The sequence below is a fragment of the Bombus pyrosoma genome, linkage group LG15 (genome assembly GCF_014825855.1).
Source record: "Bombus pyrosoma isolate SC7728 linkage group LG15, ASM1482585v1, whole genome shotgun sequence".
NCBI classification, from domain to species: Eukaryota; Metazoa; Arthropoda; class Insecta; order Hymenoptera; family Apidae; genus Bombus; species Bombus pyrosoma.
The window spans coordinates 291547-314413 of record NC_057784.1 but is presented as its reverse complement, the minus strand read 5'-3'; the positions used below and the strand labels follow the sequence as shown (position 1 = coordinate 314413).

At 41.8% G+C, this 22867-nt stretch overlaps 1 protein-coding gene across 3 annotated transcripts in view; it reads right to left on the bottom strand.

Annotated features, from left to right (window-relative positions):
- LOC122575365 (disintegrin and metalloproteinase domain-containing protein 10) overlaps positions 1 to 22867 on the bottom strand; it is an 82737-nt gene that overhangs the window by 6015 nt on the left and 53855 nt on the right. For all 3 annotated transcript variants that reach the window (XM_043744172.1, XM_043744173.1, XM_043744174.1), the window contains exons 2-11: positions 8926 to 9186; positions 7342 to 7536; positions 2220 to 2521; positions 1761 to 1907; positions 1520 to 1668; positions 1209 to 1443; positions 918 to 1092; positions 620 to 797; positions 328 to 505; positions 3 to 236 (exon numbers count right to left, since the gene is read on the bottom strand). In XM_043744172.1, coding sequence (XP_043600107.1) covers positions 3 to 236; positions 328 to 505; positions 620 to 797; positions 918 to 1092; positions 1209 to 1443; positions 1520 to 1668; positions 1761 to 1907; positions 2220 to 2521; positions 7342 to 7536; positions 8926 to 9186 — 2054 coding nt within the window. The remainder of the gene's footprint in view (positions 1 to 2; positions 237 to 327; positions 506 to 619; positions 798 to 917; positions 1093 to 1208; positions 1444 to 1519; positions 1669 to 1760; positions 1908 to 2219; positions 2522 to 7341; positions 7537 to 8925; positions 9187 to 22867) is intronic.

Below are 22867 nucleotides of genomic sequence, written 5' to 3'. Positions count from 1 at the left end.
ACTTGAAAGTTATCACAAGGTGATCCAGGCCGGAGGCTAATCCCACCTTCAGGCAGACCAACAACGTGTGCAAATTCGCTAGTACTACGGCAGGTCGATGGATCGGTTCCATTTTGACAAGCTAATTCGCACAATTTACGTTTATCGATATTTGGAATTACGTTACTGGTCAAAAAGCACTCGGTCAGGTTCCACTCTAGGCAAATCGATCCTGTACACTCGCCATTGATGCACAACTGCGAACAAATTTTCGGAACATAATTTCCAAAATATCTTATATGCATCGTTCTACGTAAGAACGTGGGCAAATTTAAAAGTTTCCTTTACCTGAGTTCCCTCGTTACATCTAGTTTTGTTAGCCCTTGGCAACGGTGGAGGACACTCGGATGATCGTCCATTACAAGTCGAATTGTAACTACAATCCGATTCCGCTTTGCATTGAACATTTTTCGAGAGAGGAACGAACTGGCACGATTCGCTGGAACAGCAAGGCCCTTGACTGGGGCTGTAAGAAACGGACTCGTGAGATTCGTGATTATGCAAGTTGGACGATGCATTCTGTGTCGGAAATTTTTCTTATGAAATCTAGCTTCGACTACACTGTGAGAAACATATGTACCTGCATTGCGTTCCGGACTTTCTGGTGCAGCCTTTTGCCGTCTCATTTTTTATCTTATCCAATTCCGATACTTGTCTCGGATAGCAACATTTATCCACGCATTCATCGTCATCGTACCCGCAATCGCATTCCTCTCCAGCTTCGACGATCTTGTTGCCACAGAACGCACCGGCAGAAGCTGCATACAAACGAATTAAATGAAACAAGATTCACCTTTCGATCGAGATAAGCATACCTTATCTCCCTTAACGCTTTCTTAACTACACACGCACGCACGCACGCACGCACGCACACATACCGGTGAAACAATTTCTTTTCTTGTTGTCTTCGATGGCATCTAAAACGTTGCTGATATTACCGATACTGCATTTCGAAAATTTACTATTGTTAGGTCGATCGCCGCTCGTTGCTGACGCAAACATAATATAATTTCCGTGCAATCCGCCAGGTCTGCATTCCGGTGGAAAATCGTGCTGCAAAGAAAGCGCGATTAAATGCTGGCTTAGGGTGAAATGAAATGCTGCGAAAACAAACGATTACAATAACAATGTAACGATAAATCCTCCAATGTTCCACTATAAATCCTTACAGGTGATCCGAAATTATGTCCTATCTCGTGGGCCAATGTCAGCTGTGACACCTTCGGTGGTACTCTGCTATTATAATTAACAAATGTGATGATTCCGGTATTCAAAGATCTCTTGGTGGATTGATACATTCCCCCGACAGTTTCCGTGTACGTTTTGTATCTTTCGCAAATGCCACCGGACGCACCGGATGCGGAGGCCACCCAAGCAAGACCAAGCGTGCCGCCAGTAAAATCTCTGTTAATAATATAGACCGGTTATATAGATCTTCTTGATAACGTAAATTTTTAAATTGGTTCACTTCTTTTCGTACCTATATGTGAACACATAGGCGAGGCAAAAATCTTCGTGGTTGCCGAGCGAATGCAAGTTTAAAAAGTTGCTAACGTCAATGTTCTCCATGCAGAACGGGTTTGGCTCGCCATACGTTTGTTGGGGCGTGCAAGCTGTATCGTCATCGATCTATCGCGAACAGAATAGTCGTATTTAACGTTCAACGCGTGACAGATGGTATATTCGCGGCGCGTAGAAATTATCCAATGATGCGTAGTCACCTTTATCCGTTGCACCTCGAATTTAATATTCCTATGTTTGATTCTGCCGTCAAATCTGGTGTCTCTATAGATGTAATTCACAGCGGTAACGTGGTGCGCGATCAGTGACAGTATCTCTTCTCTGGTCTTCTCCGCGTCGTGATGTAACTGAAAGTACAGTCGAAAAATCAAATACTTCTGTAATTTTTAGAACGGCACGGGAAAGAACGTCCGAGCGAAGAAAATGCAGAATGCCGCGACGTCCAGTTTAGAAGAAAATAGTCGTACGAATGTGACTACGACCGGGGAATCGTACGTATTCGGAGAATTCGACGATTATGCAACGAGTTATTACGATTTCGCTATATGATAAAAAAGACGGCCCTTCTACATCGGATCATCTTTCTCCTTTCAAGATCGAAACCACGTTAAAATACGCTTAAAGGAAAGAACGTAGTTTTGCGTGTATTCTAAATTTACCTGTTCCGATATATGTCTCCATATGAGTGGATCGGTTTGAATAAAAAGAGAACAAGTGTTTTTGTTATCCTCCTTCGGCCTGGTTGCCCTCCGTGTTCTTCGATGACTAGGTTCGTTAGCTTCTCTCGAATATTTGTGGCCCGGTGATTCTTGATCACCAATCCACGGTTTCGCCTGAGACTTGAATATCTTGTCGTTTTTACTCGTGATTACCGGACGAGAAACGTCCGGTATGGCAGAATTTTGAACTCTGTCCATCCACTCCACCACATCATCGGTGATACCACAACCGCCGGATTCGCCTACGAATAACGGTAAAACGTTAATTCTATTCGCTACGCTAATAATTAATACTTTAGAAAACAGACTTTCGAAATAAGAAGATACATACTATGTATATACTTAAACTCGTTGTTTCACCACGTTATACAGCATTTGATAATTATACGCTAAAGACTTATACGTCCACGAATAGATTTCCTACAGGAAAAAAAAAAAGAAGATTACGCGTGTCGCGTCCAAGTTGATCGTGATGCGACCGTGAATGATACGAAAGATCAAACATAGTCCGACTATTCGCGGTGAAATCTCGGGATCGTTAAAATCTCCGAAGCAGCCGGACATTTCGCCGAGTCTCGAACTAGAGTCGTTGCCAAGAACTAACAATACTAACGAAACGTCCGCGGGCTTCGGGGCAATTCGAATCTCTCGCCGTTCGTGTTTTCGATGGATAGTAACTACGGTGGAAAAGCTGGATCCGTTAAAGCGTAGAAGAGTTGTTTTCAGAAACGTTTCGACGAAACTCGAACATCCGATACACACGTATAGGTACTCCAAGAACGTAAGAAATGGAAGCGGACGCGAGCACGCGTCTCCGTGTTCTCATCTTGCGAGGGAAGTTTATAACGCATCGCAGCGGAAGCGCCGATGCGCAGTTTAATTATTCGCGTAATTTCGAAATGCAGGGAGCTGTGTCTGTAAAGCGGATGCACGGACATAATGCGCCATGTAATGGCAAACTCTAACCGCTTCCCCTTGGGTGTCATATCATCCGTAACGGCGATGCTATTATTTCGAGGACGTGGTCACCCACCTACGTATGGGTGTGAAATCACACTTCCTCTTTCATCGTCCACCGACCGACACGGCACGGCGTGGCGCGACGTGGCGCGACGTGGCGCGACGTGGCATACCAACCAGACGAGCGGCCGAGCAAACCTAGCAGAGCTACGACCGATTCTATCGCTTTTTACGAGTCGAGATTTTCATAATTTAGCTTTAAAGGCCCAGCTTCGACGATTCTTTACTTTGCCGTTTAACGCGTTCGTCGTGTGATTCTCGCGGGTTACGACCGTCGACACATCGTACGTATCTACCGAAATTCTAACGCAACTCGAGAACGTGAAATAGGAAAGTTATCCTATTTTTCAGGAGTAAATGTTTTCTTAAAATTTGTAATGTCTTTTAATAACTCAAGGTATAAATCGTCTGTACGGTATCGATTATTCCACTTTAACCGTAACAGGAGCGAAAAAGGTTAACAATGCCGATCGTGATCCGCCCTTAGGAACTATAGAGAATTAAGCAACGTGTAACGCGTACGCTGTTATAATCCAAGCGATAGTCGATTATAATAACTTGTGCAACCAAATTCAAGTGTCCCTGTATCGATAACATTGTATTAATCCTACTGCTAACGAGAGGGCGGATGCTCGTGATCGGAGAGACGAAAGCGCGGCAATATTTGTAGCTAGTTAATACCTGATATTATGGTTAAGCATAACGGTAACCGATTAGGATCGCCATTGCGTGCCTCCGCCTAAATTCTCTTTCTAGCTTTTGCAATCGAATCGTAGAGCGCAAGTATCGCGTAATAAGAACAGGCTGATATCGTTGGTCTTGCTATGCAGGATAATTGCGGTGGCCGCTGCTGGTTTTATTGGCGGGTTAACCGTGAGCCACGAGCTTTAATGACTCGGCGTTTCGATGTCACGATGTCGGCCAGCTTTATCGATATCACCTACGCGGTAGCGTTAATTCGTATCAGCGTTACACGCTCTCCGATCTCCAACAGGGGACCTTTCGCTTTTACTCGTCGCCAAACACTAACAAAGGAAACTCGTCAGATTGGCTCGTGATTTACATCGACGCGAGTAATAATCGAATCGGGAAGATAAATTTCGGTTAAAGGTCGGTTTACCGCGAGATCACGGACGTAAGCTGCGATCGAAACTCATCGACGACGATGAAAAATATAAAAGATACGGGGAAAGACATGGTGGTATGTCTTTGTAGCTGTAATAACGCGCGGTAAAATACAACAACGATACTTGGAAAGGAAAGCGAATGATGCAAGGGAACTCGCCGGTCCTTAATTTTGCAGATTCATAACGGCACGCACACTGCTACTCGCATCTATCCTGCACGGAAACAGGCAAGATGGCGGCAGTTCTCGTCCGCGAAGCGCAATATACGCGAGAAGCACGATAAATATTATACACGAAACGGCAACTGTTTATTTAAGCGCCGGTTATTTGCATAAAAGCTGTAAACACGGTGGAGATGGTCAGACCGGGGTGAAATCTGCACGCGTATCTATAGAAATGGAACGGGGCTGAGCTGTGTTCTCGGCGATGTCTAATTCGAACTCGGCTAACACCTTCCACCCTTGTTTCTCTCGTACCGTATCGTATATGCACCCGAATAGACTACTTTCTTCCGTAATGATATCACGAATAGCGCGAGAAATTCAACCTGCTATCAACCTGCTCGCTGGAGACCGTACCTTTATACGGAATGTGTAATCTCTCTGTATGGCTGTACACTGGTTTCAAACTGGAATAGACTACTTCGAACAGGTTCAAACACGTAGTCAGTTACCAAAATGTTCGGTAATAACGACACTCTTTTAAAACAACGAGCATTTCCGCCAAGTAATCCGACTAGTGTCGTCGAAATAGGCGAGAAGGAGGCGAGGTGAGAGCGAGACAACGGATTTGCAACGGGAAGAAAGTTTAGAAAACGACGACCGAGAAGGGAATGTTGTCGACGCATCTTTTCCAGGGTCAAATGGACCAGAAGCTCGAATCGAAGCTCGAATCGATCGAGCTGTACGCGCGCCGTTAAGCACTTTAACTCGACGAGACGTTCGAGTTCAGCCTGCTAGCTATACGCTACTTGTTCGAATTTGACTCTCTAACTAGCGTGCGCGACGCGTGTCCGCGTGTGCCTCTATTCACGAACGTGCGATTCAGAGTCGGCTACGCAGACCAGCGTGTGTCGTTAAGGCGATTCGCTTAAAAACCGTACACGGCTGGGTGCTCCTTTAAGGATGGCTCGTAACGCCGACTGTTTAGTCCGTCGGTTCGAGAAAGGGAGAAACCTGTGTACGTCGCGTGGCAAAGGGGTGCTGTCCGTCCAAGTGTGTAAACGCAGGGTCGCGTGGCGCCGTTGCGAATACGTATGCATTCGCGTCGACGCGACCTGTCCGTCGGATCTATAGAGGCGGTACGCGCTCTATGTTTAGAGTCACGGACAAGAGGCGCCGAACCTTTCTTCCGCATCCTACTCGCGGCTAGCCGGCTTTTGTCAACCGCCGCAACACGCCATTTTTTTTTCTTTTTTTTTTTTTTTTAACGAAATTTCTACGCACGACGCAACTATCGGATTCATAATCCTCCAACGAGCGCAGGATTGCTTCTCCGTCTATCTTTGTACGACATAAGTCGATAAATAAAATCGATGGAAAGAACCAACAAGTAGCTATTACGATCTCGTTCAGGGTGTCACAGCGCGAGCAAGTTGTTTAAAATCGCTTAACACGATATCGATATTTAGCATTTTAGGACGGAATATAAGTGGAAATAAAGCTTTGGATAAAAATTAATCCTTCTACTTTCGAGTACCATTATTAAAAATCAACCGAATTTCGCAGCAAACAAAGTTGCATTCTGATATACATACATACATAGACACACGTTCGAATGGACGGATATATCAAAGACGGAAAAATTTGTGCAAAGAATTGCCTAGTTGTGACTTATTCTCAACGCTAATAAGACGATGGTTCTATTACGCGAACTTCATTTATCGAACAAGCGACACAGCAATAGGATTAAAGACGAGAGCGCTATCATGCTGATACTTCAAACAACGCTCGAATGCTTTCACGGAATAACAAAGTAAATAAATTCGCTACAGAACGATTTCGTGCTTATTTTATGGCCCATCGTTCAGTTTCGTACAGCTCTGATCCGACTTATGCACCGTTATGTAATTGTTTATGTCCAGTAAAGAGCTTATCTTCTTACCACTTTATCGCTCCTTCGAAAGTTTGATCGATATTTATTATCGCATTATGATCTTGGTACGCGTGACCTGTACAACGTTGATGGTAAGAATGGTACGCGGATCTTTACCACTGGCGTACTATATTTTAGCGTAAGAAGCTAGGCTAGATCGAGCTACAAGATAGAGCGGCTCTCCTTTCGAGTATTCCTCGACTAACGTGTGTCGTATTTCGATTATTTCGCTTCATGGACACGGTTATTGCGTTACCCAATCGCGCGATATACACGATCGTCACAATTATCGATGCAAGTATATACAAATACTATCGATCGTCCTTCTTAGATTCCGTTTTAATACCGTTTGCACATATACGTAAACAAACGTCCCACTTGACCAATTTCACTGTGCTTCGAAAACGCGTAAACGCGTAAAGACGTTTTAACGATGACGCAGGAGATTTACATTTTATCGAAGGTAGAGGTATGTGAAACTGACGTTTTAATCTGCCGTTGAAATGCGAGCTGTATAATTAAAATTAATTATTATGTTTAATTAGCTCGAACGATGCATTACAAGACTTACTCAAAGCGTAGGTTAATCGTAATAACCGTGTAAAGTTAGATCTGTTTGTTAGCCTGAAAAGTTTTACCGTTTTTCGTTCATTTTTCTTTATTCGACAAATCTAATATATCTAGAACAATATATACAATAGGTCTAAAATTGTTCGTTGGACCGATCGCAACGATTTTTATTATGATAATATTATTTAAGAGAAGAAGAAGAAGCAAACGAAGAAAGGAAGAAAAAAGAAGACGGAAAAAATTCGACGTACCTTTTCGAAGATGGGCGTACGGGTCCCGGACGTTATTTTCGTGATAAATGACCGAATGTAACGTGTCATTTATCTCGTGCGGCGGAAAGTAATAGTGCGCCTTTTCCACGTACCACGCGCCACCGCGGGGCGAAATGATTTTTCCGTGGAAAACACCGTCGCTGATGCTTCCGAACACGTGACTGCCAGGTTCACCTGAAAATAATAACGGGCCTACAGATTTAACAACGATGGTCAACTATAGAGATATATCGGACAAATATTCGTAATGCGGTCTCTCGAGTTTCAGCGTTAAGCCCATTAAATGTAATTAATCTTTCGAACTGTGTAGCTATCAAATGTGATAAATATAGCTGTTTGTTGCTGTTGCGAATAAAATATGAAAATATACAAGTTTTTTCTTCTTTTTCTTTAATCATAATATTCAAGTATGTTTCAAGATTTTAAGTGATATCGCTTTAAACGCGATCGGAATATGCATTTCGTTTCTTTTAAAAAATAGAATAGTTTGATTTTGTTTTCTCCGTCGCGTCGCACAGAGTAATAAATATTTACATCGGAAGAAACGTTACATCAGACCTATGTCAACTGGTTTTTCCTATCCACTTTTGGTAAAATGGAAGAAAATCTCGTGGTCGTGTATCGCTGAATGTCAGCAATTTTTTTAAAATAGATCTTTCTCTCCTTCTCTTTAATAATCGAAATAAGAGATTTGGCTTTGGTTTCCTTCCGGTCCACGGTAAACACGGACCGCGGTTAGACGTAACCAGGTCGCCGAGGGTCGCTCGTGCAAAAGCGAAAGATAAACCGTTCCAACAAGCGAGCCGATCTATAATTTAAAACGTCCTCCTTTGCACGAACTCCTGTAAATTATTAGAGTGGAAATAAAGATCTCAGCCAGTACGTACACGCACTTTTGCGTGCCACACCTGGTATCGCGCGCGAATCGCGACTGGCTTAGGAGCAGATACAACGCTCCGACTATACCGTAAAACGGTACTGACTCGTTTCGGAATAAAGTTTTACAATGTAACAGCGCACACGTAAGCAGCAAGCAGCTCGTGATTTACGCTGTAGCTATAGGCACAGGTATAGATACAGGGGATCTCACGACCGTTGGACCATATTCCGTGTTGCGTCGTATTTTACAACTATTTACTGGCTGTTTCGTTATTTTCGCGTACATCGTGCACCATCGTCCGCGACCATCGACACCGCGCACCTTCACCTTACACGCATCTTCCTAACTTCCATGAGTTCGATAACCTTCTCACTGGCAACTGCGTTTCTTTTCACATTTCAATATCAATGGATAAGTGGAGCAACATACGAAATGCTCTATTTTCAAACGCCAGCGAGCAAACTATCGAAAGAGGAAAAGACCAGTTGTAAACCAGACGAATGCTTTTGAAAGCAATTACTTTTATCGTTTCTATAATTCTCCTTCCCGTCTCTATTACGTATACGTATACACGTTTATATACGTTTATATATAATTTTCGCAAATTATCGTCTCAGCGGTGATTGGAAATCCGATCGCAGAAACACGTAAGTGAAGAAAGAACGATCAAAGCTGGAACTTACCAACCAAGTGGCCCTGGTAAATATGCGAGGTATCGAGGTCTTCCGTTTGACCGGAAGGGCCTTCGATAATTAAGTTACTGCTAAAGGTAGCCAGATCTCGCTTCAGTCGGATGTGGAAGTCCCTTCCGTGCGAACGAAACTTCAGAGTCACGGAATTGTCGCGGGTAACCGACCTCTTGGCCCTCAAGTGACCTCGGTGGACCTCTTCGGTAGGATAAGAGAGAGGTTCGTAGTGGCGGATATATTCATTCAATCGACGAGCTGCAACACAGAAAAATGAACAGGCGATGCTTCAAACTGGTCTTTAACCATACTTTCGAAGGGATTCGTTGAACGATGCGGGGAATAACAAATCGAATCGTTCAACTTGGTCAAGTAGAATTCGCTATGAATTTTATTCCTTTCCATTCCCAACTTTCTTCGCTATGTTTAAACTTTCTTGTAACTTGCTGGCGCATCATCGATACACCGTCCACCGTCCGAGACTAAATATAGCTGATTCTCGCTTAATGTAACTCACTTAATTGGGTAATTGTTTGCAACACGGACTTCATTTACCGGCACTGGTTTCATTTACCTTGAAATATGTTATCAAGATGATAACCTTCAGAACGATAACCTTGACAACATATTTCAATATCATTGGAATCGAAGAGGTCGCTCTTCCTGTTCCAAATAATTACCGCCTCCTTTTGTTCGTTAATTTGCTCGTTACAAAAATTATGACGGTAAGTTAACTCTTCAAACAAGATACTCGAACGAAAGTACGCCATTTATATTCAATTAAATAAAGTAATAACGAGTGGATTCGCTTTGAAGCAGGGTGAAATTATATTCAGTTTGAATTTGAATCTGGCATGAATTTAACATTGCGATCAACGATCGAGATTTCAAGTAAAAAAAAGTAAAGCAATTTTCCAGGACAATATTCCACTCGAAGTAATTAACAGCTTATTTAATAATTCTGCAAAATAAATTCGATATTACACGCCGGAGCGTTATATTATCCATCAACGTGCAAAATTTCGAAATGGTTAGTACATGCAATGCATGTACTGTGCTGAAATTTTTTTTATAGCGAATATGAAAATCATTCAAGTGGGCTTTCGTATCACTTGGAAGAGTATTATAAAACCGGCAAGTCGTAGACTTCCATTTTTCGTAGAAAGTAAGTTTCATCCATAATTAATTTTGTTAAAAACAGAAATATCGCTTGTGTTTTACGCGTCAGATATTTCTGGCACTCGAAGCAACTCCGTCCATATAGTCCTGTAACCCGGTCAATAATCGTGACGCTTCGTTGCTTAACAAGTGCAAAGATGCTTGCTAATTCAACGTATAGAGGCAAAGCAAAGCGAAAGTTTATACGAAACAAGTGGTCGTTGCATGCAACCAAGAGCGAGAGTTTTGCATCGACGAGTAACGTCCTGATTTACTATATACGTAGTTGCAAATAGTTTTAATATAGCCGTTTATCGGATACCGAACTGAACATAGACGTAGGATAGAATTCCAGAATTCGAAGGACAAACGACACGAAAAATTCCAAATTTCGTCGTTACGAAAGACAGATTTCTGTTACTGGCAACGGCTAACTTGTCAACGAAGATCGTCGCGTGGTTTATTCGATCAGAAAAGGAAGATGGGATGCGTCGCTTTTCGACGAAACAAGATAAGAGAAGGCACGAATTAATTCCGAGAAATTCGAGAGTTAGTATCGGTGAGAAGAACGCAACGTTACTTCGTTTATTATCGTTATCTTCGAGTTGCACGCGTTCCCCGACGTATATGTTCGCGTGAAATAAAGTCAAAAGATAACGGTCCAAGTTCGATAACCAGTGATCGTTTCGAAATGGAAAACTTAATAATTTGCTCTGGCTGGCGTTACCGTAAAATTTTCGCATTAAGGTCTCGGCGAAACCGACAACTTTATTACGAATTTCACGGAAAACTACATTTTATGGAAGAAACAACCATCGCTCTGTATAAACTTGGATCTTGCGTAATCTTATAGAAACTAATACGAAAAGAAGCTAACATTTCATTAAATCGTATAAATCTCGTAACGGTTCGCTGCAGACGCTGGGTTTAACTTTTAATCCGAATGACAGAAAGAGTACGACGTTGGGTAACGCGTACCTAACGGATGCCTACGACAGAAAAGGCGGCAGCAATATGCTGAAAGCGCAGAGAAACGTGGAACGATGGGATTGAGAAACGTGAAATGGTCGTCGCGACTTTCAATTTTCCAACGAACGCTTTTTCCTCCGAACCCTTGTGTACCATGACAAAAATAGAAAGGAAAAGGAAAAGTAAAAAAAGGACATCGTAATAACGTTAAAAACACGTGGAACGTAGTTGCGTAAAATTGCGTTTGTTTACGGAAAAATATACTAAAATAGAAGATACTTCAATCAAAGACATAAATATACCGAACACTTTGAATTTACAAACATCTCTCGTTTCTTTTCCTCGTACATACGTACACACGTATGTTGGTATACGACGTTCTAACATTCGTGCGGAAATTACAAAGAGAAGTTTAGATATTTTTCTCTAATCTCCACGGGTATACACAGACATATACGAACGAACATATTCGAAGAAATCTACGAATCCTTGTCCCAAGTCGTAAGAAGATGCTGCCGTAAAATAGCACAAACCTACGTTGATATCAGTTGCGAAATTGTATTAACGCGATCAAGGTGATGAAAGAATCGAGGCAAGTGGGTCACCACGCACGGGTCGGCATTGTACCCGATGTGCATCGTGGGCGTAATTGGGCCGATACGACGGTGGCGTTACCTTTAAATTAGCGCAATCGTGTAATCCGAACGGGGAAATTTCCATTTCTCGTAACTCCTTACGGGGTAACGTACAGCTTCGATAACTCGACCACGGCAAAGATACGTACACGCGTTCTATGAAATTTTCATAGGTCATTTAAACGCTACAATGGTTTGGTCGATTCGACCAAAACTCTGTAAAACGCTACAAAAAGAAACACGCGCCGCTGATCAGCTAGTCAGATCAGTTTGCTCCAATGTTTTAGTACAGGTTCCGTTTCTAAACGTCGTTTCCTCCTCCAAGAATACAAATCGTATCCCGCGACAAGAAAAGTCTCGACGGTTTACGACGCGAACCCGTCGTTCGAAGGACATCGGTTTTCTCCAGTAGCATTTGCTCAAATACGCATCTCTGTATGTAGTTTGCCAAACAAGAGAAGCGCCATTAAACGTTGCAGCATGACTATGTTGATCGCTTTCGAAAAGAAACTGCGTTTAGTAGCACGGTTAGATGGACCTGGACTAAATATCCTCGAAATATTGCATCGACAGGATGCAAAAGTTGTTTTCCGATTTACGATATTTAAGGGACCAGAGAAATTTTTTAATTTCATTGCCACAGATTATAATCCAAAAGATTTGGTGGAAAACGTTTCCGGCATGGGAATCGCGTTAATAATCACGTGGAAATTTTCGTAGGATTTCAGCGAAGACGCGAACGAAGCTTGTCTTTGTTCGCCATTATCGAACTCAGCGAGGACCGAATAAAATTCAATGAATCTCCGCTACGTGCTCCTTTCACAGTAGCAGTAGCAGCAGCAGTAGCAGTAGCGGTAGCAGCATGTAGTACCTAGCAGTAGTAGCAGTCGGTCAAATTGCGTCTGGCATCGATCTATTGACTCGGGCATGTGCTCCCTTCTGTCCGGAGAGGAACCGGTTTCCGGTAGCTGGTTCTATCCACAGGAAACATCGTGGTTGCGAGGGGCGTAACTCGCCACGAACCGATGCGATGGATCCCTCGTTCTATGGTTTATGAACATGTACGATGGACACATGGTGCGTTCGCGATCAATCTTATCTGCACGCATGCGCATTACATGCATAGAAATAACAAATGAAAGAAAATGGCACGAGAGCAAAAGACGAATAGATAGGCAGAGAGAAGGGGAGAAAGATTATGGAAAAACGGAACGAGCGTTGCCGAAGTTGCCGAGAGAAGAAAACGCAGAGACGACCGAGAGTAACGTAATCCGTCGGTCAATTTTACATTGCATCCGTTATAACGGGGTAAACGTCCTATTCGTGTGATCTCCAACGATATGATTTTATAATGCGTTTATCGTGGGCGTTTATCGCTTAAAGATACAAATTTATTGCGCTAATGAAACTCGATATAATATCGTTACAGGTAACGTTACCAACGTGACGATCTACATATTATTATACATATTAAGTTTTCTCGTTACAGACAATAGATATAGAGCATTTAATATTTCCACGTATAATCTTATGGAATTAAAATTTGATCAAGATCATACAGCGCGCGAATCGATGAAAACATTATTTATGTAAATGATTCTATCGTTCTCTAAAATAAGGTATTTTTACAGCTTTGGATATTTGATAGAGCCACGCAGACGATACATGTTCAGTTTCCGATATTTCATTGCTATTAGTAAATCGCTTAACAGCATAGATACGGTAGAATACGCTGCTGTTACGTCGTATAAACGTACGATGAATGCGTATATGATAAAAATAAATCTCTCCCTCTCTCTCTTTCTTTTCTCTCTTTGCACGAAATTAATTTGGTTGTTTACCAAAATTCGTCCGGGGAAAGCGAAGAATATATACCACTGCGAGTGAATGGCGAAAATAGGCTTGTCTCGGTACACGTCCGAACCGCCTCGTGAGAAGGGATTTCAACGTCTTTCCTTCTTATACATTACTCACTACACGCTATACGTTACACAATCTCTATCAAACTCTCTCTCTATCTATCTATCTATCTATCTATCTCTATCAAACTATACAATCCTGTGCGACGTGGTTGCTGATCTACGCGGTGATTTGTACCGTTCGGGGATTTTGGCTAGATAAAATGAAAGACGTTCTTTTTTTTTTTTGCTCGTGAAATTGGCGTCGTTGAGAACTTGGCTCGCGTATTGCCGGCTAAGAAGGTTTGGAATAAAGTCCGGATGCTTGTAAACAATGCATGCGATGTACTTAAACGCATACACGTGGAAAACACTCGTATTAAGCGCGTTAGGAAGATGTCCGGGATAAAATATTGCAACCGATCCGACATATACGTGTAACAAATAGTGTCCATTTAGTCAGAAGAAGTATATCGTTAAACGCACTTTCCACGTGAAACAACAAACGTTGTCCGCGATGTCGACAAAGCTTCTTTTAAATGGCACCGTCGACGACAAATTATTGTTATCGATTCGACCAAGCAGTAGCAGTTAGCTAGGAGACGATATTAACGATGGAGGAGGAATCAATTGACCTACTTGCACGTGCCAATCCTGCCTGCTTGGCTACCACCAACTAATTTAACTATTTAGGCAGTTACTCGCACACTACGCCCGCCTGGGTTCAACGGAATAATGCTTTTGCACGAGAGACACGTTTTATCTCTACCTTGTTTCTTCCTCCTTCTTTCTTCTTCATCGAAAAACAGACAAAACTCGACGAAAGTCGTTTTTGACACGAACCTTTCGATCCCGGTAACGGGACATACGAGAAGAAAACGAACAAAGATCCGAGTAAACATAACGGTATAAAAAAAAATACGATATGTCGTCTTATCGAGGATCGCCTTATGTTGATCGCAAGGGAAATATTTAGGGCATACCAGCAGTGCGAACAATAGCGCAAGTTCGATGCAGATGAAGGCGTGTTGTTAGCCGCGAAGCGTGGAATGCAGCTGGAGGCTTTAATTAAATTAGTTTAGGAGCACCGGATTAACATTAGTTGGCTAATTAATGTTGCGGCCAGCTGACTCTCGGAAATTACCTTTTTTGCGTAATTAATAGCCGTTGGAACAAGCTCTGCAACAAGAAGCCTCGAACGTACAAACCGGTGATAACTTACACGGGTTATTCCACTTATTAACTGTCACTGGTAATTTCTAACAACTGGTTAATTACTCGTTAATTACCCACGCGAATGTTTGTTTTCGTAAACGCAAAGGCATCGCTATTCTCGGACGAGGTCAAACAGCAATTTGACGGAAGGCGAAACGTTTTTTAGTGAAACTGGTCTTACATCTTACATTTTACGTTTGAAGGCATCGTGTCTTCGTCACGAGAACATCGGAAAAGTTTGGCATCTCTTTGGCACCTTTGGCAACAGTGTCATAAATTACTCGATAAAGCAAGCAAACTTTTATCCTTTACCCCCATCCTAAGCGATCAACAGCCGATCAAGTGCGAGAAATCGGTCATCAATAGCTGCTGTCTTCGATCTGACGAAAACCAAAGTGGCGAAAATCAGACGAGAACCAAGAGTCGTGGTCTGGCCACCACGCACGAGGAGTGGTACCGACCACCGGCCACGATAATCAGATTCAACCAGTCAGTCGTAGAGTACGGTTCTGTTCCGTCTCGCAAAGTTCACAAGGGTCGTGATCCGACCGTCGAACACGACAAAGTCATATACGCACGGTAAGTCGTAGAGTACGGGCGTCTTCCGTCTTACGAAGTTCAAGGATCGTGGTCTGACCATCGGACACGACTTAACAGCCGATATCTCGTATCGTATCTAGAACGGACAGTCTCTTAATAGTGACGCATCCAATAAATTCGTACAGTCCACTTTATAATCAACTGTCTGGTCTGCAACTCCTTTCCTCCGTCGATCCGCACACAACCGCGAGTGTTCGTAGCTGTACAAGATTTCATCGAATATTCTCGATCAATCATTGCCGACCCTCTGGCTTTGAAGCGGATATTAACGCGATATAAGTGACAATTAGAGGGAAACAAACGCATTGCGTTCGGCGCTGCAATTCCCATTCCCTCTCGAATGGATCTCGAATCTCAGTTATGCTCGTTCGCAATGATGTATCAGGGACATTGACTTGTGTGAAATTAATCACGTAAACCCGAATGAAAATACGTCCGTGTACGAAACCGGCGTTCGATACGGCTTCCAAACGGCGGGCAGAGTCTAAATATTTATCGACTGGCGGTGGGTGCTCTTGTACAACGTTCGAGTTACGCGTTGTCATTCGCGACTTTTGCCAATCACCACTGTGTTAGAAATTTTATTAACATCGTCTATACTCTCTGTTTGCTGAATGGCTGGAATCGCGTGTTTCTCTATTGAACTCCAACGATTAAGTAATCGTGTTTACAAGAGGGATTACACTGTTGACGACTGATTAAATTATTTACATCTGTACTTCTTTCATTATTTTGCATGTGAGATTTTGATCGGCGAAAATTCGACGTGGCGTTTACAATGTATGTGATGGAAAAACAACGATGCAAGCTGCATTTAAGATTTATCATTCTTTAACGGTGGTTGCTACAACGAACGACGCTTCCTCCCTTCGTTCGCAATCCGTATAAATCATCGATTATCAGAGGTTAATACGTTAGATCCGTAGATCTTTGTTTGATACAGCGAAAGATACTAGAGTGTCCAAAAAAAAAAAAAAAAAAAAAAGTATATTTTCCATCATTACGTTGCTCGAAATACACGCGACAATATCTGCCCTATCGAGTGGACCTTATAATGGTTTTTGAAAGGAAGAACGCCAAAAGATGCCTGGTTGTTCGAGACGTCTATACGCGCTTGCGTAAACACAATGAGTCTGAAACGTTCTAACGTTGCTGACGAGATTTACGCGTCCGTTGCAACCATTTCGAGCGTTTAGCTGTTAATCGCAACATCGCCCCAAGATGCTTCGATCTCTGGTGCTGCGCATACGTAGCGAAAGATGTCTGGCTGTTGAACACTTTGGAGAATTTCCGAGATGTAATGAGATTTAGAGTAGCTTGGTGTGCGTTAAGTGGAAAGAGCGAAAACACGAGCGAAGATACATTTACTTTCTACGCGAGAAAATATGGAAAATATGGAAAATACAGAAGCATATGGAAATGGATTTATGGACGGTAATATACTTGGGATATCGAACGAGTAAAATGTAAAGGCATTTGAGATAAATGAAAAAAAAAAAAAAAACGGAACGATATTTGCTATTCCACTCGTCCGATTTAACTCGGCGATTCAACAAACGCTATTTTCTATTGCTATTTAACCGTTTTATTCCTCTCAAGTATGATGCGAACTCGTTTATCATTCTTCCGACGTATTAATCGAAGGAAATTGATCGATAACTGTTTCTTTTTCGTCGTTCTATCTATACCACTACGCGGTTTTCTTAATTCCAATACACCAAACACGAGTAAGTTGCGCGAAAAGTTTAACCTTACGTTTGCAAATAGATTTCGTTTTCCTTATCATTGCTTCGATCTTCAAAAATGGTAATCGTCTTCTTAGAAATACGAGATACTTGGAAATATCGAGAAAGATGGGATGATATTGTACGAGGACAGTATTTCCAGAAATAGAACAGAATAGAATAGAGAAACGATCTGGTAATTGATCCCAAAGATCAAAGCAATTGAGAAGCAAGTGCTGTCTTGTATGATTTAGGCCAGTGTATCTATCGTTGATAACATGTATATTTACATATACATATCTTTTGCTCATCGATTTTTAACGTAAAAAAAGACATCCACGGTCGAATCACAAATATCGAAAAACTAAACTAGTCGAACAAGCGTTAAATGCGATAAATCGACGAAAGACGGTCGAAAAAGAGGAAAATTTCTAGATCATCCTAGACTAAAGTGGTATTCTCTGACCCATTCTCTGGCGCGGTTTCATCGAGTTTAGCGGATACGTATGTTCGGCCCCGTAATCCGAAAGAACACGTCTGTGGAAAGATGCAACAGGAAAGCGTATCTACCAGAGAGAGATACAGATTGTTACCGTAGTTTTGCTAATCGAACCGAAGCGACGACTTGAATCCAACGAAGAACCTTCTATCGCGACATACCGGATTTAAACTCGTTGTGACATTAAACATCCGTATATCAAAGATCGATATTCTACATCCGGAAACACGATTTAACTTATTCATCGATGTTTAGCTCTGAGATCGGTGTAACCAGCGTAACGTGTAAATAATTCCGTAAATAATTCGTTCGAGCACGCTTCCGAAAGTCGCGCTAACTGACTGTTTTATTAGCGAGTCCTTTGTCGCGGATAAATCGCTGATTAACGGAGGCTATCCATGTGTTTCAAGTCGAAACTGTTTCCCGTATCTGATATCTTCTAACAAATATACCGTCTTTCTGTCAATTAAATTAATGAAAGCTCAACCTTTAGGAAAGTTTTTCGATCGCGAGAAAATTCGCAGAGCGTTTCGCTCCCCTTTCCGGTTCGTCCTCTTCTACTCGTACCAACGGCATCCTTCCTGCACTTCAGAGTTCCTGCGCCTTATGAATGCAGCTTTAGCGTACCTCGTAGAAAAAGTACTTAAAACTTTTACGGTTCGGCTCCTTCTACGACAGTAATTGAAAAGCCTAGCGGAATAACCAGTCACGTTCAAAAATTAAATTCTTTGTTCTTTTCCGCTAAAAGGGTAAATATTTTCCAAGATTCCTGGCTAATATAACTCGGTAAATAATCGTCGGAAGAAGACCATTTCAATTTCAAAGGGATAGATATCGTTCTGAGAATACAAAACATATATATCTTTTGATATTTTCCATCTCGTTAGTCGTCGTTAATAACGGCGTGAAACGTCGAGCCATTATTTCCATGGCATCGTACGTCTCGTCGGATCGCGCATCGCGTCGATTGATTGGCGAGACGCGTCAAAGAATACGATACGACGTCCGTAAATAAACGTAGAATCGAAACTGCTTCTTGCATACTCGTGACACGATAAAACGCGAGTCTTCGAGCCTCGAGCTACAGTTTCGCTGAAATACGATAAAGAGCGAAGACAAAGGGCGAGAAACGGCCGAGGAAGCGGAGGCGGCAACATTTCATCCAGAGATGCGAAACACCGGCAGCACCGCGAGAGAACGGCAAACAACAAATTTTCTACGTCTTTCTTCCTTTTTCCGCTCTACTTGCTCATCGATAAATATCGCGCCCGCGCTCCAGCTCGCCGCCCGTGCTACTTCCGTTTTCCACGGCAATGGTAAATACAAGCGAAATTTTCAACCGTTTCGTCCAACGTTCAAACCAATCCAGTCCATCTAATCGAGCCTGCAATTACGTATTAACTTCAACTTGGGAAACGTGACGGCCAAATACAATGCAAAGTTTCTTTCTCGAATAAACACGCAAATTCAAGTTACCCTGACTACTTGTAAATAAGTTTCGTATATATTCTAACGTGAAAACGCTTGGAGGAACGACTCTAACTACGCGTAATATTTTTCCTATAGTTTCATATTATCGAATAACCAATTTTGAATGGTCGGTGCAAGTCTAACAAAGAATTCAATAGAAATAATGTTGTTCGATCGTCGATGACCGTCTCCTACCAATTGAAACAATTTATCTTCTCTTAAGATGAAATAATTACATATCGTATTTCCTTATTTATCGGTTAGTCAACCGATTAGTTTACAAATTCTATATACGTATGCACAACATACGTATACGACTCTTGATATACTCCGTAAATACGCATACCTATCGATAAACCAAATTCTAAATACAAATCAGTTACGGTTCATTACCTTGACGCGTAGCATATCTATCAACATCGCCGCGTTGTATAATCGGATTTTACAACTCGATGGATTCGTTTTAGATTCGCGTTACGGTGCAGAGAGGACTAAGTATATAAGATAATAATATACACTATCGAAACATATTATTAATTAACGTCGAAAATATTGCCATTATCGTTTTCTTGCGAATTTATTCGCACAATAAGTATGGTTAGCTTTATTAAACCCAAAGAAGTTGCATTCTTCGCAACTGAATCGCAAAACTAGACGACGTTCCCTGAGAGCCAAGCGAGTAGCTAAAATTTCCGGAATTCTCGGCATAGCTTTACGCGACAGAAACGACGGACAGGGCGGTATCGAAGATGCCCCCGGTGAACGAACGTAATACCGTTTGGGGTTTCTCCGAATCTCGCGTGTCTAGGATTCGAAAACGTTAACGAACCGTGAACCAAGAGATATTGGAAATTTGTCGTTTTCATGCAAAATTTGTGTCCACGTTTTTGTCCGATTTTCGCACGGCATTCCGTATACGTGTTCTTTTAAATTAACAAAACCATGTCAACTACAAGAAACAGTTTGGTATTTATCCCAAGCGGCGTTAAATATACGAAACGTAGTCAGTGCCTATGTAAAAGACATTAAGAAGCTCTGCGACAGTCGAGTTTCGCGAAGCGATCCGAAGAAAAGGTTTTGTTTTTCTTTCGGACATTGTTTGCGATCCGTGGAAGAACAGATATCCATGCGGTCGATGCTACTCGTTTCGTTACACGATAGATAAAAGCTAATTTAACGTTAACAGGCGACGTTTCACAAATTATTATTTATTCGACACATCGACTAGGCTAATAACGAAAAATCTGTGGCTATTTCTTATAATTTATACTGCATTTAATATTTGCCACAAGAAACTTCATGAAAAATAAGTAGAGATAACGATAAAAATATAGGAATCTATAGATTCGAATAGCTATTTACTATAGTACGTATTCGTATCGATGGCAGAACGTTCATTTATCTCTGTCACTTACACGTACGCAATTGAAAATGAAAGCTGAAAGCACACAGAGGATACTATACATCGCGACATCTACCAACAGAAATGGTTCATTTCTATCGTATCGTCTGATGACGAATCGAAAAATGCCGGTGGAGAGTATTTTATATCGCCTTCAATTATCTGCGACAGATGGTCGGGCGAACCCAGAGAGACAATGGGAATAATGGCAAAAGAACGAACGATCACCTTTTTCTAATTAAAGTCCGGTTTCTATGGGCACTTTCAGACAGCGTAGCGCAGCGTCCTTATTATTACATTTCCGCGTTCAACTTTGAGAGAATCTAACGCAACAGCAGAGGCTGCGAAGGAAGAACAAAAAGGAAAAAAGAAAAGGCACAATGGGCATAGAAGCGCGGACGAAATCGACAGAGCACGTGAAAAAGTAGGAAAATAAACGAAAGAAAACGAACAAAGAATACGGAATGATGTTAAACCGATAAGGATGGTCGATGCAGCGGCTATAAATGAAGCAGAAAATAAACCATTGGATATAAATGAAAGTTAAAAAGAAAACAGAAGGAATGAAGATAGAGAAGGGATAGGAAAGAACGAGATAGAAATTGGAGTGCGAGATACGAGAAAGTAAAGAAGATCGGTAGATGGTCGGGTTTGCGCGTCACTGTGAGTTTTAATTTCAACTCGGACCTATCTTCGTTCTCCGCATTGCCAACTGCTGTGATAAACGATGATGCATCGAAGCGCAAAAATATCGAGTTTAACGAACTCGAATTAGCGTAGAACTAATGGAACGAAGATCTCGCAACGAGCGATATGAAATTCCTCATTCACGTTTTTTCTTTTTTTGCCAGATGCGTTGATTATATTTTCCAAAGGAAGTCAAGGTAATAAGACACAATTCTTCGATTAAATAATTGGAAATTTTGTCTCTTTCGCTTCGCACATGCTTCGATTTTACAACACCGAACGATACGATGCTTCGTCACTTTGAAATTTGAAAGCATCGTTAAAGCGTTAAGGGTATCGATTACAGCTTTTCTCGCGAGTAGACACGACGAGTTAAATTTTTACGCGATAAAAAAATCAGTGCCCTCGAAACAAGAGCCATATATCCAAAAGTCAACCGGTTCGTTCGTATCAGACCGCGTCTCGCGATCTGCGAGTCGGTCATAAACAACTTTACCGTGGTTGACAGATTGTTAATGCCTTTATGGATGAATATGGGCGACAATTCCGATTCACCTTCCATACAGTATTAAGATATAAAACAACGTCCGGTATTACGCGTGGTGTTCACGCGAAGGTAGCCTGGTATCCGATGAAATATCACCTCGAGTGGCCAGGCGTTTATCGCACGTCAAATCACTTTCTTATTTCTTTCTTAATTACCATCTAAGGGCTTTCTTATTTACCATCCCTTAATATCGCTCGAATAGAATCAGATTTGCGCTGCCATCTCTTCCCTTGGCGCCACATCATAGTCAAGACAGTGGCGGTAAACATGTTGGAGGAAAAAGTATAGGACTACGCTGTTAGAAAGCGGCGTGTGATATGATAATTTAAGTGTACCGGTAATGCATTCGCGTTAAATATAAAGTATTAGAGAGAGAGAGAGAGAGAGAGAGAGAGAGAGAAACTAGAAGGATACGGATAAGGTGAAAAAATGGTAAATGAGACGGATCAGTGGAAACAAAACATGAGTGCTTATTTTCCTTGCCGGCTTCTTCGAATGTATCGGTTACGCGCCATCGTTAAAATTTTCGATCGATAAGAGGATCGTCCTGGGAAAATTCCCGATGGCGGCAATTCAAAGTGCTCAGCAGAAAATTTTAATTAGACATCAGGGAGACTGATTGGATTAATTACCTTGGTCGTCTCACTCCGATGTGCGCTTACTCGGTAAAATCTGTACTCATCCGCAATTTTATGCGTTCAGACAGCAAAGCTATTGTCGTATGTTACTATTTAGAACCGAGCTTTGAATAACTCATTCATCGATAGTACAATTGCTTTTTAATTGAGTCGAACCGAGCACCGACACTGCATTTACCATCATTTCGCGTTACGTATTTACATTAAAATTAAATATTCATTTGGTCGGTGATATCATCAGAGAAATGCTGCGACATTGCGAAAAATGACATCAAACGTATCAACATATAAACATCTCCTTTCTTATTTATTCTCAAATTAATCGACTAATCACTTTTCATGGTCCACTTTCGTTGTCGTCGCTAGTTGCCCATCAACAAAATCCGCTGCAGAGATATTTCTCTCCTACAGGGTATTTCACAAATACTCGATAGAGTTTTCAGTCTCGAAACTTTACTGCCCCACTCGTATTTCGAATTGTAGACGTGGTTTAGGAA